Source organism: Alligator sinensis, unplaced genomic scaffold, assembly GCF_000455745.1.
Source record: "Alligator sinensis unplaced genomic scaffold, ASM45574v1 scaffold915_1, whole genome shotgun sequence".
Taxonomy (NCBI): Eukaryota; Metazoa; Chordata; order Crocodylia; family Alligatoridae; genus Alligator; species Alligator sinensis.
Window position 1 is genome coordinate 26,300 of NW_005842597.1, and position 17,957 is coordinate 44,256.

Consider the following 17,957-nt stretch of genomic DNA (forward strand, 5'->3'; position numbering starts at 1 on the left):
GGGGGGTGGCCGGCAGCAGCGGCTCTGCCACAATAAGTCTGTGAAAATGGTCAGGAAAGAGACTGCAGTCAGCCTGTGAAATTGCCCCTCTGATGCCTCAATTTGGTAGGTTTCTATTCATGGGTAGGGAGCTACCTAAATTGCACCAGAAGTACGCTGCGCAGAGACTCTTTTAATCTTCCTCATTTTGCCATGTACGCCCCCCTCCCCCAACAATTGATGGAGGAACCCCAGTGGCCCTGCTGCTTGCTACTGATTGGCCAGGAGGCAAAAACCATGGTTTTAAATATGGCATGGTTTTTGCCTCCCACTGCTGATTGGCCAAGGGGCCCCAGCTGCTGATCAGGCAGAAGGCAAAAACCACAGCACATTTAAAACTGCAGTTTTTGCCTCCTGGCTAATCAGGAGCAAGCGGCGAGCAGGGAGCTGCTGGGGCCCCTCCGTAATCAGTGGCAAGGGGGGCCCACAGTGAAAAGAGGAAGATTAAAGGAGCTGCTGTGCAGTGCACTTCTGGCACAATTTAGGTAGATCCCCACCCATGAATAGGGACCTAACAAATCGAGGTGGTAAATGGGTGATTGCACAGGCCAATCACAGTTCTGGTCTTTTTTGCAGACTTTAAATAGATCCCTATTCACGGGTGTAAATCAACAACTACAGCTCTGTAGTGTAGGAGAGGAGTAGTTACTATTATGAAAAATAAGGTATGAACCAGTCTCTGATGCTTGACTTTGTTGAAGCTGCTCCAAGTAAGACAGGCTTGACTACTTTGCAACAGCACTACTTATAAACTCCAGGTGCCGGTTCCTTCTGAGACTAGACTGGAGAAGACTGGACTTGCTACAACTCTTAGAGTGAAGAGATGGGGAGGAAGTAATAATTAATTACTTCTTTCAGAAAGGAATTTACATGTTTCTAACTTATGCAGGCACATAGGTTTGTTAACTTGAACAGGGTAACAAATAGCCTTCAGGGCTCTCCAGTTCCTAAGGTTAGTGACTAGAAAGGAGGATTTTTAAAGAGAATGTGCTGTACACCATTGGCTATCACGATGGAAAGCAGCCTTTTCAAGGACAGCTCTTTCAAAACCAATAAACTGATTGGTTTTCAGGATGCTGTAGTAAATCATTCATTAATGACCTCCATGTACACATGTGCAAAGTGTAGTCCATTATCATGTTGCATGAACTCACTGTTGGGCAGGAGGTCATTCCCTTAAGACAGTGGCTCCCAACCTCAGGTTGCGACCCAAATCAGGGTCGCAGGGGGCTGCCCCTCACTCTGTCCCTCCCACCTGCGGGGCTCTCGCTGCCACTGCCCTGCATGATCCCGGCCTGGCTCAGGCTCTGCTGGTGCCACCAGGCATGAGTGAGTCAGGGGCAGGGGCTGCGACATGGATTTAGGGTTGTAGCACAAATAGGTTGGGAGCCACTGTCTTAAGATGACACATGTGACAAACAAACAGGACAATCAAAATGGACTGTGTTCTACTCACCTTGAGGAAGCTGCATAACCCCAGTGCTTATACCTGAGATAATGTCTCCTAATAGATACGCCTTCACCGGATACCGGGGAAGCCATAGTAAAATTGGTAAGAAGCTGTACAGATGAGACTTGGCTTTTTTGGAGGTACAACTAAAAATATCAAACAAGAAAACAGACCATCACAACAATGCCTGGACTGAACTTAGCTAAGAAACCAAACAACATGTTATTATGCCCATGAGTGCACTATATTATACTTTCTACTTGCACATTTTTATGGAATTGGGAAGCCACCACAGGACTTCAAAAGGGTGTGAAGTTGGTCACCACATGACAGAACAAAGCAGTTGTACAACCCTTTCTCCTAGGATGGGTTCTACAACACCACTGCCTAGCTCTTATACAGACCCAAAGACTTTACAAATTATACAAGAGGCAAGTATTTTTGCTGGCAATATCTTTCCTTTGACCAACTACACGGCCAAGATAAATTTAGACAAGCCTTCCTCAGGTCCCTGGGAACGAAGTAGACACATCACAGCTAAATAGCAAGTGGAAGGAAAGCTTGGGTAAAACTCCACATGAAAATAAAAACAGGATAAAAGAGAAATTATCAGGTAGCCAACAGACAAGAGGGATGCAGTAGAAACCTGATCAGTAGAAGAACAAGATCATTCAAGAGAGTCATTATCATGTGTGCAGATATTAAAAAGTATCAGGTAGATTATAATAGATCTTGAGGAGACTGTTTATGTTAAGTCCCCGGTTCTTAGTGTTCAGTAGGGTAATGACTTTGTGTTCCCAGGCTTGTCTTTTGAAGGTGTTTTCTAAATTTCTCTTGAGCAGAATTGTGAGGTCAGACAGGGAGCGGTTTTTCTATGAAAAATGTTCCCCTACCTGTGGTCCAGTGTCTGCATCTTATCTTTTTTCTGGGATCATTCATTCTGGAGCATGGTTTTTGTCTGGTTTCACTCGCATACTTTCTATGAGGGCATTTGGTACAATGGATGAGGTATACTACATTATGACATGCACTATATGTGAGGTAGATGTGACTGTGATTCTTATTACTGTAGGACTAATTCCAGGAGTACTAAGCTCATCCCTCCATCACTGGAGTCAGCAATATTGATCCCCTGAGTTACATAACAGGGACATTTACCTTTGGCAACCCTGACCTATGTTTAGTGATTTGAGCCAGGGGAGTCTGTCTAGCGCTCCTGTGTGGGATCCTCTTATTTGTGTCAGAAGAAAATGTAATCTTTGGTAAAAAGACAGGAATTGAAGACGTATGGATTCCTGACTCTAGAATTGGAAATGACAGAAAACTGGAGAAGGTGGTCATAGTGCTTCTAAATTCTCCTAGAAACAAATGTCATTAAAGGACAATCCATGTTGGTGAAATGCTCCACTTCTCTTTGTGTGGCAGGGAATGGAGAGGCATGTAATATTCTGGAGGAGCATGAAAGAGACTGAACTAATAGACAAAGTGTCAGGAAGACTTTAATCTACACACTTGGGAAATTTGCTTCAAGGTGAGATAACTGGTATTTCCTTTATAGACCTGCCCAGTAAGATCAGGCCATAACAATTTCAATATTTAAGGGATGGACCAACTAAGGACCAAACTATTTGTGGTATCATAAATTAAAGTAGGTTATTGCAAAAAATGGGCTCAGCTCTGGAAACAATAGCTAATAACTAAAGAGCTAATGAAGTACCTCTTCATTTTCTCTTCTTGGTGCCTACATTAGCTTTCCAGCTGCACATCTCTGCCTTTCTGTCTATACAGAACAGCCTTAGGATCTGTCTAAAGTGACCACTGTGAAGCTGTGTAGAGAGAGATACCTGAGCTACCAGTAAACCAGCTACCTCAGATACCAGAACCAGTCTAGCCCAGTGGTGCTCAGCCTTTTCACTCTGCAGGCCAGGTGGGTAGTGCTAAGTCCAGATCTGGCTGGTGGGCTCCTGGCGCACAGGGCCAGCATGGCAGAGCCCACTCTGGCCCTGGAGGGGTCCACAGCCTGACCCCAATCTGTCTGCTGGCTGGGGGCGGTGAGGAGTGGCCCAATTCTGATCCAAACTCGGGGGTGGAGGAGGGCAGGGTAAAGAAACCCCAATCCAGACTTGCAGGTTGGAGGGGAAGAGTGGCTCTGATGTGAACATGTTGGGGTGGGGACAGGAGTGGGGGAATGGGGGAGGACACTAGGGGGCAGCTTGGCTCTGTTCCCGTCATCTGGACGGGGGCGCGTGGGGGTGGGGGAGAGGAGGAAAAGGGTAGCAGCCCGGGCTTATCTGGACATGTAGGGGCAGTGGGGGCATGGGATGGAGTAGCTCCTATCTGGACATGTGGTAGGAGCAGGGAGCAACCTAGGCCCACCCTGATCCTGTTGCGCAGCAATGGTCTGGGAAGGACTGGACCCTGCTACGTGGAGCTTCTGCTGCTCCCAGCTGCCAATTTTTCCACCCCATGAGGATCCCTGTAGGCCAGATGTCATGGTGGATTTGGCCCATGGTCTGGAGGTTGAGCATCCTTGGTCAATGCAAAGCAGCACACAGCTCCACATGGGCTGATTTTTCCCTACTGCAAAGAAACTGCATGACCAATCTCTTGCTAGATCACTGGTTTAGACTACTGCAATTTTTTTTTACTTCTTCCACTGCCCCTTTTCTAAAGGGGTCAGGGTTTCCAACATGGGTCAGTGTTACCAAAGGTAAATGTCCCTGTTATGTAACTCAAGGGATCAATACTGCTGACTCCAGTGTGGTGGATGGGAGAGTTCAAACACTCATACATCCGGTCGGATGAAAGAAATACATTTAGCTAAATTTTTCTTTTGAAAAATGCTGACAGTTTTTGTAGTGGCTAGAATAATATGGATAACTAGGATAACAGGTCAGATCTCTATGCTGTTACATATGCACATTAATTTAGAAGATACATTTTCAATGTAAGGGTGCAATAGCTTTAACTAGAGGCTGGCAACTCATGGCTTGCAGACTGCATCCAGCCCATGGCATCATTTTATCTGTCTTGCAAAGCCAGGGGCTTTTCTGTGTTGTTTTGGTGGAGGGAGCCTTGCCCACCCACATGGTGTGGAAAAGTGGCAGTGATGCCACTGTGTTGGGGTGGAAGTGGTGATTGCAGCTGCATGACTGTAGTGCGGCAGCAGTACAGGCTGGGTTGGACCTGTGCTTGACCTAAGCTTTGTTAAAATGTCCCCCTGCTACAAAATGCTCCAGAACACTGCTCTAACAAACTGAGTGAGTGAAAATAAAGACAGCTTAGAAAAATGAGACCATGCCAGATATTCCTCATATCATGTTCTTGCTGAACGGGCAGGGCACGACTATTGCCTTTGGTTTGCTTCCAGTTTTGGGGGAGAGAATCATCAGGCAGTGCATTAAACGTGTAAGAATTAGTGAGCCTTTAGCAGATATAAAATAAAGATAAACACAAAACCACTTACCGACATGAATGTGCTATCCTCTGTGACAGAGGCTGAGATGGCTTTTCCTTCTGGTGCAGCTGTTCTTGCAACAACTCTTGGTTATAAATTGGTCTCTCCACAGAATACATCTGGGTTTGCACAAGGCATTCTTCATGTTCTTGAGCACACTCCATGGTTTGCGTCAATGATCAGGAACAGAAGAAGAACAGCTTTAAATCTCCACCAAGAAGCCCAAACCTATCACAGACAAAAGCAGAGTTTTATCATTCAATGCTATTTTTATTCCTTGAACATCTGGTTTGGGGCACCTTTCAAAAATGCTTCAGAAAAGTGTTTTTCAGACGTGTGTGTGTGTGTGATACGTAGGACATACTTTTCTGGATTAAAATTGGCAGCGTACTTCTAAATTTCATGGCACCCCAGCTGAAAATCACTGAGATAGAACGAAATGCAGCAAAAGGAAGGAGGGGAACCTTGAAAACCAGTAATCTAGCTAGTGCCGCTTAAGGGTGGCAGGGACAGGACCTTCACCCTGCTGTGCCGTGCTGTCTCCACTGTCTACCTCCTCCCAGCCCCCAGTCTGTACCTCAGGGGGCAAAGGCAGCCCCTGCTGCTGAGGCGGCTCCTGCAGGGTCTCACACGCTGGTGACCACCTCTGTGGTCTATCCTGCTGGCCCTGGGAGAGAAGGAGGAGTGGAGAGGATGAGCTGGGCAGCAAAGTGCAGCTCCCTCTGTGCATCTGCCTGCCAGCTTGCTCACAGCAGAGTGCGCGGCTGGGATCCTGGAGTGGAGGGGTGGGGAATGGGGCGGCACAGCCTGACGGTGGGGAAGGGCAGGGGAAGGGAACAGCAGCAGCAGTCCCCACAGGAGCCGTGGCAGGAGCCAGTGGAGTAGCTGGGGCAGGTGCATGGTGAGGGTGCACAGGGGAGGAGAGCATTTACCTCCTCAGTTAGGGGCTGGGTCTAACAGGATCTGGTTGCACACTTCTGTTGCACTCCTGGCACAAGTGTGCTGCAGCACACCTTTTGGGAATCACTGCACTAAGGCTTTCAGTTGGACTACAGAGAAGAATGTGCTACGAATACACTGAGAGCTTGTGCAACAGGAATAAAATAATAATTGAAAAACTCTCTCATACTCAAGATCTTTCTTACATGGATGTGAATATTTTTATGGTTTTCTTTTAGGGAAAAGAAACTTCTGCGTCAAGCTTCAGGCCTGTCGAAACGTATCGATGGAAACTCATATCTAAGTCAGAGGCATACATTTAGTTTTTGATCTTTTCTTCCCCTTTCCACTCTCTTTTTGAGGGGATTGCAACATTTTAGGGGTTTATTTCCGAGTTACTTCCTATTACCTTTTCTGTCCTCTTACTTCAACTGTCATGTTGCTTGCACAGGGGGTGGAAACCCAAATAGAGATACAGCCTTTTTTAAAATTCAGAAACACATTTCTCTTTTCTCCTGGCAGTTAGTCACTTCCCAGGTATGTTCATCTGTTACTCCTTTCTGCTGTGAATTTACACTTTATTTCTGCTGGTCTCATATGCTCTCTCTCTCAGAGGAGGATCTCAATGCATATGCCAGACTGTTCATATCCCAGCCTGGCATACATTTAAATCAATGGGAGCTGGAATCTACAGGGAATTTTATATTAAAAATTATTCTACTCTCATCTGCAAAAAACTTTCAGATTTGCTGCTCCACACTTCTCCGCAACTTCAGGGCATCCCATGCTCTTGTTCTCTAGAGGCTGTTTGAAGAAATATGAGAGAGAAAAATGTCGCACTCTGAGCTAGAAGCACTCCAAATTCTGAGCAGTAAGAAAGGATCATTAAATTATTAAGTAAATAGATGCTGGCTAATGTTAAGTCAGACAGCTGAAAGGTAACAGAGGGATAAGGTTAAGCCTGACAAATGCAAACTTTTCCATATTGGATTTTAAAATAAACAGAAGCAATTTGCTTAACCTTGGTAACCTTGATGTTGAAGAGATAGGGCTGCAGCGATTGTCATGCACCATGACACACACTGCAACATTTTATGGTCACATCATCTCTTCTGGCCACGGGGAAGGAAACAGTGGATTTTAAGATCCTTGGAAGTCCTGAAACCAGGGGGGAAAACACAATTCTTGGTGTAAGACCCAAAGGGGCCATTCAGGTGATGAGAAATCAGCTGGATACATCTCTCCTGTTTCCACCCTTGGTCAGACTATACTCCCTCCCTACATCAAAAGGTTAGAATGGGCAGGCATGTAGGAGATGCTATGGCAGGCTTATGCAAGCCCAAGTCTTCCCTTTAAGTTTTAATGAGAACTACTGTCTCTTTCCTTGAGTATTTTACATCTTTCAAAAAATGTATTTTGACTTTGCAAATATTCTCAACATCCACAGTCCCACTGGCTTCAATGGGACTGACATGTACACAACCGTACGCAGGCCTTTTGGGATTGAGGCTCATGGTTGTTGGTAGAATAAACAAAGCTGGCAGAGACAGGTACCTGATTTTAGAGACCCTTCCAGGGGAAGGAGAAAAATCCTTTTACGGGTACAACACCCCTCCTCTCCCACCAATTCCCCAGCTAAGTCGCTTGATACAAACATAAAATAACAAAGTTAAGTACCAGTCATTTAGAAGCCACCCTCTTTACATTTCACACACACACACACACACACACACACACACCCCCCAATCAAAGCAAGAGCATAACATAAGTGGACAGAAAAAACCCAAACACGATACAAATGAAAAGTCCACCCAAAGGTCGATGGCCCAATGGGTTAGCGTGGTTAAAGCACTCCAAATTCTGTTGCCAAAGGCACGCAAGGAAGTGATGTGGCTAGAATACCACCAAGAAACTTTTGAGCCCTCAGACCCACTCACCAAGCTATTTACCGCTGAGTGAAGAGGGATGCCCTTTGGCACAAGTCCTACACCAGGCTCAAACTCACACTTCTGCAGCGGTAGCAAGACCCCTTAACCACTCTGCCACTGTACCCCATACAGCAAGAGAGGAAGCTGTAAAGATCACTATGCATTCACAGTCCAGGAGGATCCTGACACACCTCATTATTGATGGCTGGCACGTTTTGAAAGAAGCCATGTAAGTAACTTTACTGACACCAGCAATATAAATAAATCACAAATAAGCACAAGCTGCTTCAGTTGTAATTTAAGAGTTGGGAAAATAATGATCAAGGAAAACTATTTATGCTTCTTTATTTACAATTCAAGTCTTTCTTAGAGCTATTACGCTTACATTAGTTCAGCCCTGAAGCCTATTTATAATCTAGGAAGCTGGTTTCAGAAACTGCTAGAGACACTTAAAATAGACCTCTGCCCTCATGCTCATCAGCATATTTTACGAGGCAATAACACCACTCTACGTTTATGAAGCGGTGCTCATTCATGCTGAAGAGTCGGACCCAAGGGACATATTACAGCCACTTCCCATTTCAAAGAAGTAGGAGCATGTGTGCTACACAGTGCAGATCAAATTCAACCCTTAGGAGATAAGCACTTTTACAATAAGGGTTGTGACCAAAACTGGAAAGGTCCAGCCAAAAATGGATACAGTATACAACTTACAGTGTGAACCACTGGAATCAATGGAAAGGAACCCATTCATCGACTTCAGTGAATTTTAGAACAAGCTCTTAGGCTCTCATTCAGTAAGGCACTTAAGCACACGCTTGTCTTTAAGCATGAGAGTAACCTCAAGGGCCACATCTACACAAGCACAGATGTTTGTTTCCTCAGGGACAAGTACCAGCGGTATGCCTCGTAGTGTTACTACCTGCTCCTGGGGAACACCTGTGCCATGCACACTCTAGTGTGCAGCAGGTAACCCCAGGTGGAACAGGGGACGTTGAGGCCAGCACTGTGCTGGTTCCAGCAGCCTTACCTGGGATCCTGAGGGCCTTAGGGAGCTGCAGCCGTGGTGCTCTGAGTCTGGCTCTAGAAAGCCAGGGTCCAGTTTTGGGCAGCATGCACTGCTGCCATATGCACTTTCCCACTTTTTTTTTGGCGTGGATTTTTTTACCCTGAGATCTCCTGGGGTCAAGAAACCCCACCGTGCTGCAAAGTAGCAGCATGGGGAATGCCTGCATGTGTGGTGTGTGGCACCGCAGACAGGTCTGTGGTGCCACATACTGCACATCCATGCTCATCTGGACATGGCCAAGAAGTCAATGAGGCTAATTACACATTTACTCTGTTAAAGCTATGATTAAGTGTAACATCCTGTGCCTAGTGAAACAATGATGGAGTAAATCTAATTTCTACCATTTCTAACTCCCATGATTTTATCACTTGTATTTAACCTATAAGAAGACACCGTTGCCTCTGATAATTTTTCCCTTGCAAAGTGGCAGACAGAATGTAAATGATGGAGAACTCTGTTGTGACAAGACACACATGTGTAAAACACCTCCTATGGTTTAGTGACAGCTTATTATATAGTTGTCATACAGAGGGGAAGAGAGATACCAAAACCCTGTCCAACTTCAGCCCTTACTCTCAGCACTGCTGAGGCCTGGGAGAAAGGAGCACCTTATTGCACATATTCCAATGACCCATGGTTCACAGGGATGCAAAGCAGGGGTTTCCAGAAAGCAGTGGCCAGCCTTGTGCCAGAGGTCACTGCAAGACCAGGACATTTTTTTGGATGGGAGATCAATTCTGGGTATCTGCAGGTTAGATATGAAACATTGTGCACAGAAGACCTTTACACTTCACAGCAAAGATTAAATTAATAAGCAATAAGAGTAACTAACAACAGTGTTTCTTATCAGACAGATAAAGATTGAGGCACGGTAACTGAGAGGCTTCACATAAGGGACTTAAGAGCTGGTGGTTCTTTATCTTACTGATAAAGGCTACTTGTGGGTGTCCTTATTGCTATTATCTACCTGAAGGTGTTAACAAATTATATTATTACCACCAGGCAGAGGTGTTGTAAGTGTCCTGTGTTTCCAGTCTCAAACAGCAAAGCAAGAAGCTTGAAACAAACTGCTGCCTCTTCTAAATAGCACAATAAATCCTAGTTTGGCTGAATTCAGTGAGAAAATTCTCACTGATTTCACTAGACCAGGATTTGATCTCACATGAGAATTCAGAGAGCACAGATGAGCACCAGCTTGTCCTTCAGATCCAAAACATGGAACAAAACAAAAAGAAGACACTACAGGCAAAAGGATGATGTGGCATGGATTTCAGATCTTTAACAGATATAGAATTATCACCTCTGAATATAGCATTTTTATTCCTGTACATTGCACGTTTGTTCACTAATCCAGTGGCACCGCTGTATGGGCTGCTGTGACACCTTGAGGAATATGTGTGCACTAATATATAAACCCTTTTTCATTTTGTGAAATAGCCATTTATGATTATAACCTTCAGTGTGGCTTAGAAACTCCATTTTGTCTGAGAAGCTGAAATAGGCCCATCAGCACTGAATGGTGGTGATGGGATATGGGAGCAAGTACTGGCAAGACTATTAACTTTTATGGACTACATGTCTGGGGGGGGAGGGCAGGTGTTGAACACACAATGCAATCCCACCCCCCTCCCAGGGAAGAAAGGAAGAGGCAGGGATGACTTTAAACATGAAAAGAGACACTAGTGCAGCATGTTACACTGAACAGGCGTGCTTCTATGCTGGACAAACCCAAGTTAAACATAACTTTAAGTTTTTGATGCATGGTCTCCCTCTTGCAGTTTAAAAGGTAGAGGCCACAGCTCTCAGGCTATGGGCTAGAGAAAATGGTTCAGATAAAACGTGACCCTGATATCACACCTTAGCGCAAAGTTAGTGCGAGAAAAGGGCCATAAATCCACAGTTGTTAAGGAAATGAAGACTCAGCATAAGAGTCTTTTAAAGAAGAAGCCTTCTCTTTCTTGCAAGTTCCACTAAGCCCCATATTTTCTCTTATTTCCCTCCCCTCTCAGGATTCTCCATTGTCCTCCACCTTCTGTCATTGCCACACTTGGACAATAGCTGTAAAATGCTACTAAACTGCACTGGGAACAGTTTATATCCTTACAGCAGTGCAAAGCAAAGTTAAACGATCACACTGCAGCCCAGAGACACAAGTCCCTTTTGTTCCTCTGGGTTCCCTCCTTGGTCCCCTCCTTAGGGCCTTTTCATTTCAACTCAGGGTTAGACTCTTCTGCCTCAGTGCTTTCACTTGCTCTCAGTTGGGAGAGCTCTCAGATTTATTTCTGAATTAGCCCGTCTCATCTAAGCCCTGCAGCCAACCACAACTCAGCAACGCAGAAACTGCACTGCATAGTCTACATCCATCTTCCCCCATCACTGCAGATGCTGGTCTCCTCCTTCCTGACACCTAGGTGGTGTCACAACCAACTCTTTTCTCCACATCCACATTTGTTCTGCCTTGGTTTCATACACAGCCTCTATGAAAGCCCTCCTCTACACCTCAGTGTCTCCTGTTTCTGTTGTCACAATTGCCCCTATTGTACTCTGCTCCCCACACTATACTATTAGAATCTCCTTCCCCATGCACACTTGCTCAGCTCCTGTACTACCCTCTCTGAAACTCTTCTGGGGTTTCTTACTGCTCTCAGGTAGTTCAACTTCTTGTCCTTGCTGTTAAGGCCAATAGCCTGACTACTACCCACTTCTTCCTCTTCTCCTTCCCTCTGTTCTGCCCATGACCTGCACAGGCTGTTTCCTTTTCACACTCCCTCCTTTGCACTTCCTTCCCCTTCCAGCAGCAATCCTACAGCCTGCCCTCAATTCACCTTACTTAAGATCACGCTCCTTCCTCTTTGGCAGACTTGGCTAAATCCACCAGTGAATCACAAGTTTAGAACCATGCAAAGCTTTACAAGCTAGAACCTGCCTATGAGCCAAATCCCAAAGTCCTTGCTTGGGCATTGATCAGTAATGAATCCGGCACCAGATGTACTGCAGGGTAAACCAAAGAGATCCTACTCATCGCACAATTAGGGCTGTCTTCAGCTCAGCCCCTACTCAGGTAAAACTCTCATTGGAGGAAGCCCTGTAAGGATCTCAGGATTTGGCTCTGTGTGTTTTCTGAGTTGCATCTTACTCTACATTAAGTCCACTAAATTCAACGGCATTGTCTGAAGTTTCAGATATTATTCATTCTGAATAAGGGTGCGCTCTCCCGATCCCATCCTCGTCACCATGTGCGGATGGCGGGGAGCGATCCGGGCCCTTTTTCCTCTGCGTGGGCTGTGGCCAGCAGCCCGGGCACGCTGGATCGGAGAGAACAGGCGACACGCTAGAATTAGGCATGGATGCTTAGCGGTTGATTAAAGATTATTTTACTTACACTGAAGATGGTCGCGGTGCAGGCAGGAAAACTTGCTTGAGTTGCGGTTACAGATAGAAAAGAAGAGAGGCGGACTAGAGTTCCTTCCCGTGAACATTCTTCTAGCCCATCCGGCTGGAGGCTCTAAACCGTGAGCCCGTTGCGCCAACCGAAGAAAGTATTCGAAACAAAAGAGCTCTGAATAGACTCACACGAAGTTTGCTAGGCTCCGTGGAACTTGTGCGCGCAGGGAGAGGGATACGTCGGGGATTGCGAATGGCGACGGGGAGAGGCTAGAGGCTGATCAGACCCCTGTTGCCTGCTTGAAATGCACTGGGTCCGATAGGTTCCGCAGCGCTTAGAGATCTTCACACAGCGTGAAGTCTCCTCCTCCTGGTGTTTGTGGAGTCCTCCCTTACGGGGGTTCTCCTCGGAGTTCTCCAACTTGGGCGGAAACCACCCAAGCCTTTTATATGGCTAGCAAGCCAATCACTAGCCGCCCAGTGGGAATAATTTAACGCAAGCCAATAATGGGACTCGAATTAGAATACAAATGGTGGGAACTCTTTGCACCGAGCATTTCTGTGCTGCAAAGAAATGCACACTGCAAAGAAAGCTACAATTTGGCGGGAAAATAATTCAGTGGTGCCAAAGCACACACAAAAACAAAAATCACACCTTTTGGGTTGTGACAAAGGGGACCACAACCTTGAGAGGTACCTTCACACCCAGATGCACAGAAACACAGACAGCTGTCCATTTGTGCCCACCCTCACAGACTACAACTGTATGATGAAAGTATACAAGAAAATATACCTTCCAGCGATTCCAAGAGAGATCTGTGGAAGTACAATATTACTTTCTCTTCATACTTTTTAACTTTGATCTATTGGAAGAAACTTGATAAAGATATGTAAATGCTATCTGGGTGGAACTTTCCACTCACTGTACTTTGGTAGTTATAAAGCTCTCTATCATGTTATTGATTACCGATATTTCACGCTTCATTTTCCAAGTCAGGGATTAAAATATTTAGCCTCTAAAGATCCGCTCCATGGCAATGAATACATTAATCCCTTAATGCACTGTTTTGGTATCAATAGCAACTCTAATTGTTTTCAGGAACAGACTGTATTAAAAATCCCTAGAACCCCTTTTTGGAACGTGTGGATCTTTTGATTAAACAGCTCAGTAAGTCAATATCCGACCACTGTGAAAGGCACCAACCTCTTGCCCCTATCCATGTTCAGATAAGAGATGGCTCTTGTTTTCCCCATAAACAGTCTGATCACAGACGGAGAGTTTATTGCTTATTCACCATTCCCAGGCTTGGTGTCTGGCCCTGAACCTGCCACCCTTACTCCATTACTGCATTACCACTAAACACAACCACAGCTTTGCTTGAGTTAGGATCATGGGATCACATGATATATGGGTAAAACAACATACTGGGGGGAAAAAACCATTAAGAAAACAGCATGACTTAGGGCCGTTACATCATATTGAAATGAGTCAGGCAGAACTTATTTTTCTAAACCCAGGTGATACAGTAGGGACCAAGAAACTACTAGCTAGATTCATTCCCACCCGCCAGGCAAAAAATCTTAGTTTCAGCACATCACCAGTTCAATCCCAGGGCTGCTGATGGGATCACTCTTCTCTTATAGAACTTCTTGTCACTGACTAGGAGGGAGAGAACATAAATCTAAGACCTACACACAAGCCAACCAATTTGGCAGTCAATGAGATTGATAGCCCATCGCACCAATACTTTGTAGGGGCTGGAGTTCAGAAATGTGAAGTGGCTGTCAGAACTGCCAGCCCCTAGCAACTTTTTAAATGCATTTTCTTTTGCAAATTGGGTGGGGGGAAAGATGGAAGATTAAACAGGCACCATCAGGATGTAGGAGTTTTCATTTTAAAGAGGCTCTGACATTATTAATTATTATCCAGGAGAGAGAGAGAGAGAGAGAGAGTGATCTAGGAACATTTTTGCCCACTGTGTACATTATCAACCCCCCCCGGCAATATCCAACAACATTTTCCCATCTAGATTTCCCAAGATCCTGTTTTATTCTCGCACCCAGGAAAATATTAAAAAAAAACCCCTATCAATGCAGCAAGTGAACATGGAAAGGCTTTCAGTGGCAGGTGGGATCTCACCAGAGCTGCTCCAGCAAAGTTAATTCCCCATTACTCTGTCAGGACAGATGGACTGGCCATGCAGCAGAATAGGAAGTGTAGGCAGTCCCAACCCTGGGGATCTCAGAGAAATTGTCACTTTTGCATTCACTGATGAAAGCTTTGTTCACAGGGGTGATTTGGAGAAGTGGTGGTGATACTTATTTTAATACCAGTATTTATTCAAAGTAACTATCCTCCCCTCTACCAGTTTCAAGAGATCTATTTAACTCTCCTCCCAGGTAACAATGTGCAGTTATATTTTTAAAAACAAAATAAAAGAAGCAGACAGCTCTCAGCAGTTTTTATTTTCTGCTTTTTATTTTAACATAGATTTTATGAGCACAAACATTTTTGTACACCGTGCCTTGGACTAGACCCGGATTGCCCTAATAACGTGAACAGTGAATGGGATTTGAGTTCTGCCCTCCTTCATGCATTTGGTATTTATTTAAGATTATGCTATCTAAATGATAGCGTCTTCCTGTCCCCTATTTACTTAAGGGTGTTGCCTTCTGTTTCTTCAGCTGCGAGAATCAGCCAATGGAAATGAGCTAACTCAGCAATGAACTGTCAAGGTTATATACAAAAGACAAAGCAAATGATGCTTTGCATTAATTTTCCTAGATGCACTGAAGATTCTCAGTTCACAGAATGAAAACAAACTATCACTCCACAGATACATGTTTTTTATATCAGCTTCCTCACTTTACTTTCAGACTTCTGTCCAGGGCTCAGTGTTTCTCCACCTACAGCTAATGACATCATCACCACGGGCAACAGCCTAAGAGTTGACACTTCTTGCCAAGTTTACATGTCATCTATTGCAATATAAACACAGTGGGCATATCTAAACAAGACATTTACTGCAATCTGACTAATTAGCTACAACGTAATTAGTAAAATGTCACTGTCTACGCGTGCGTTGCTATTAGGACAGAATGAGCTAATTAACTCCGCCATAGGCAGTACTGCCATACACAAGTACTACCCTGCGGTGGAGTTATTTACTCCTCTGCAATGCGTGTATAGACGCTAACGGGGCTAGCCAGGGCACAAGGCTGTCTGCCAGGTAGCCCCGCACTGAAGCACCCTTGTGCTCTACCCCAGCCAGACCCTCTACAGCATGCTGAGCCAGGCTGGAGCAGCCATGGGCTGGCAGGCTGACCCTTGGGGTCCCCCATCAGACAGGGGTGCTCCGCTCCTGCTCAACGTGTTGCAGTCCTGGGCACACGTGCAAATGCCATGTCTGGGAACAATAAAGTCCAGCGTGAATGTCACCAAAGTTTATTCAGCCGCACTAACTGCATGTGTAGATGAGCTCAGTGAGCCAGATTTTGCTCTAAATTACACCAAAAGTAACTCTCTAATTTTGTCTGAGCTTGCAGAAATAGGACCACACTCCACCAACAGTGCAACTACATTAATGGAAGTGGTACTTTAGACAAGACACAGGAGTTGCTTTGGATTTATCCCAATTATTGGCTAAACTGAAAACCAGAAAGTCCAGTCATAAGACAGGGCAAGAAAGGTGGCTAAAACAGCTTTCCAATTTCCTGTCCATTCAGGTCTCATTCTGAAAGTAGTCTTTAAAATGTAATATCAGATGGAGGGATTTTCAGAAGCACCAAGTCCTTTATTTCACCAAGAAATAATAACATAATTTCAAGCAGCACTTCAAGTGAGGGAAGAAACATCTAAACTACTTAGGTTTCAGGACAACCAGTAGTGCTCACTGTGACAGAAAAGTCACTCATTAACTGGGAGCCCATCAGCCAACACAACAGCCATGCCAGATGATGGATGGCATATCCATCCATGTGCTTAATAACCACATTTCTAAAGGCATTAATCACATGGTGCCATGCTCTGACATTGGATCAGAGTGAAAAGGACAAAGATGCATTCTACAAAGTGAGAGGGGCAGACATCAAAACACAACTTAATCTTTGTGATGGGTGAATTTAATGCCAGAGTTGGATACAACAAGGAATGGAAAGAGCAGTGAGGAAGTATGGGCAGGGAACTGCCAATCAAAATGCTAAGAGACCTGTTGAACTGTGGTTGAAGTCCAACTTACATCTTGAAGGCACCATATTCCTTCACGAGAAATTCCACCAAGAACCATAGATTTCTCCAGACAGCAAATGAAAAATCAGCACACCTTGATCAACTTAGAATCATAGAAAAATAGGTCTAGAAGGGTCATCAGGAGGTCATCTAGTCCAGCCCCTGGCTCAAGGCAGAACTATCCTTGTCTAAACCATCTAGTCTGTTCTTAACTACATCCAAGGATGGAGAAACCAATTTCTCTAGGTCAGGGGTGCTCTCACTGTGCTCCAACACACAGGCCAGATCTAGGCTATAGCACTGTCATCTGGCCGATGGGGCTTTCCATGAGCCCAGAAATTTGGTAGTGGAGAAGTGGTAGCACCGCTCCCCTACTGCCAAACCTTCTGATCCCTGGAGAGCCCTTGGCCCTGCTCACTGGATCTAGCACCTGATTTCAATGTGCAGGACTGGGTGCTGGGCCCCAAGACCTAATCTCATCAGGAAAGGGGCAGTATGGGGTGGTGCTGGCCTCCCCCAGGACCCAAAACCCAGTGCACAGGTTGCAGGATGGGCCGGTGCCAGTCCCTAGTGACTGATCTGGCCTGCAGACAGCCTCACATCATTCATCTGGCCTGTGGGCCCAAAAGGTTGAGCACCACTGCTCTATGTAATCTGTTCCAATGTCTAACCCTCCTCATAGCAGGGAAGCTCTCCTTAATATCCAACATTTCTGCAATTTAAGACCATGGCTTCTTGTCCTGTACACTGAGGCCATAGAAAATAGTCTAGTACCATCTTCTTCATGTATTTGAAGAGTTATCAAATCTCCTCTTAGTCTTCTCTTCTCCAGTAAATAATTCCATTTTTTCTATCTTCTAACCCTACCCCATTTTTCAAAGTCATGGCTTCCCAGACCTCTAATAATTTTTGTTGCTCTCTGGTGGACTCTTTCCAATCTGTCTACACCTTTCTTGAAGTATAGGTTTCCCTTACTTTATGCTGTACATGTGTTCCTGGAAAATGGTTCATAACTTAAATTTGCATAAAGGGAACCAATTTATAACGTAACAAATAGGGATATGTTCTAAAACCTCAAGTGTACTGACCTCCAGAGCTATATCTACCACTTTTACAAGACAATTTTGGTACTCACCAACAGCAGACAGTACACAAGCACAGGGCGCTATCATAATGGGGATGGCAACTACAGAAACATGCGAAACAGACAATGAGCAAGGAGCAAAGATCCACACAGGAGACTATATCTTGGTGCGTGTCACTCCCACAGTACACTGCACAAAGCAGCTGACGGGAGGCTTCCACCACACTAATCGCATAAGAGTGAATTTCCCTCACATATAACGAATTTTTGGTATAAAAAGGGTCATCGCATAAGAGCGAAGTCGTACATACAGAACCCACATAAAGCAAGGGAAACCTGTATAGTGCCCCAAACTGAACACAGTACTTCAGATGAGGTC

The 17,957-nt window shown here is 45.1% G+C and overlaps 1 protein-coding gene across 3 annotated transcripts in view; it reads right to left on the reverse strand.

Moving 5' to 3' along the window:
* Window positions 1-7,574, reverse strand: part of SLC26A5 (solute carrier family 26 member 5) — a 32,525-nt gene extending 24,951 nt beyond the window's left edge. For 2 of the 3 annotated variants that reach the window (XM_025214715.1, XM_025214718.1), the window contains exons 1-3: window positions 6,907-7,574; window positions 4,956-5,174; window positions 1,496-1,635 (exon numbers count right to left, since the gene is read on the reverse strand). In XM_025214715.1, coding sequence (XP_025070500.1) covers window positions 1,496-1,635; window positions 4,956-5,110 — 295 coding nt within the window. In that variant the 5' untranslated portion in view covers window positions 5,111-5,174; window positions 6,907-7,574. Of the gene's footprint in view, window positions 1-1,495; window positions 1,636-4,955; window positions 5,175-6,906 lie in introns of those variants that run through there. The other variant, XM_025214716.1, reaches the window with a different exon arrangement.
* Window positions 7,575-17,957: the final 10,383 nt, after the last annotated feature.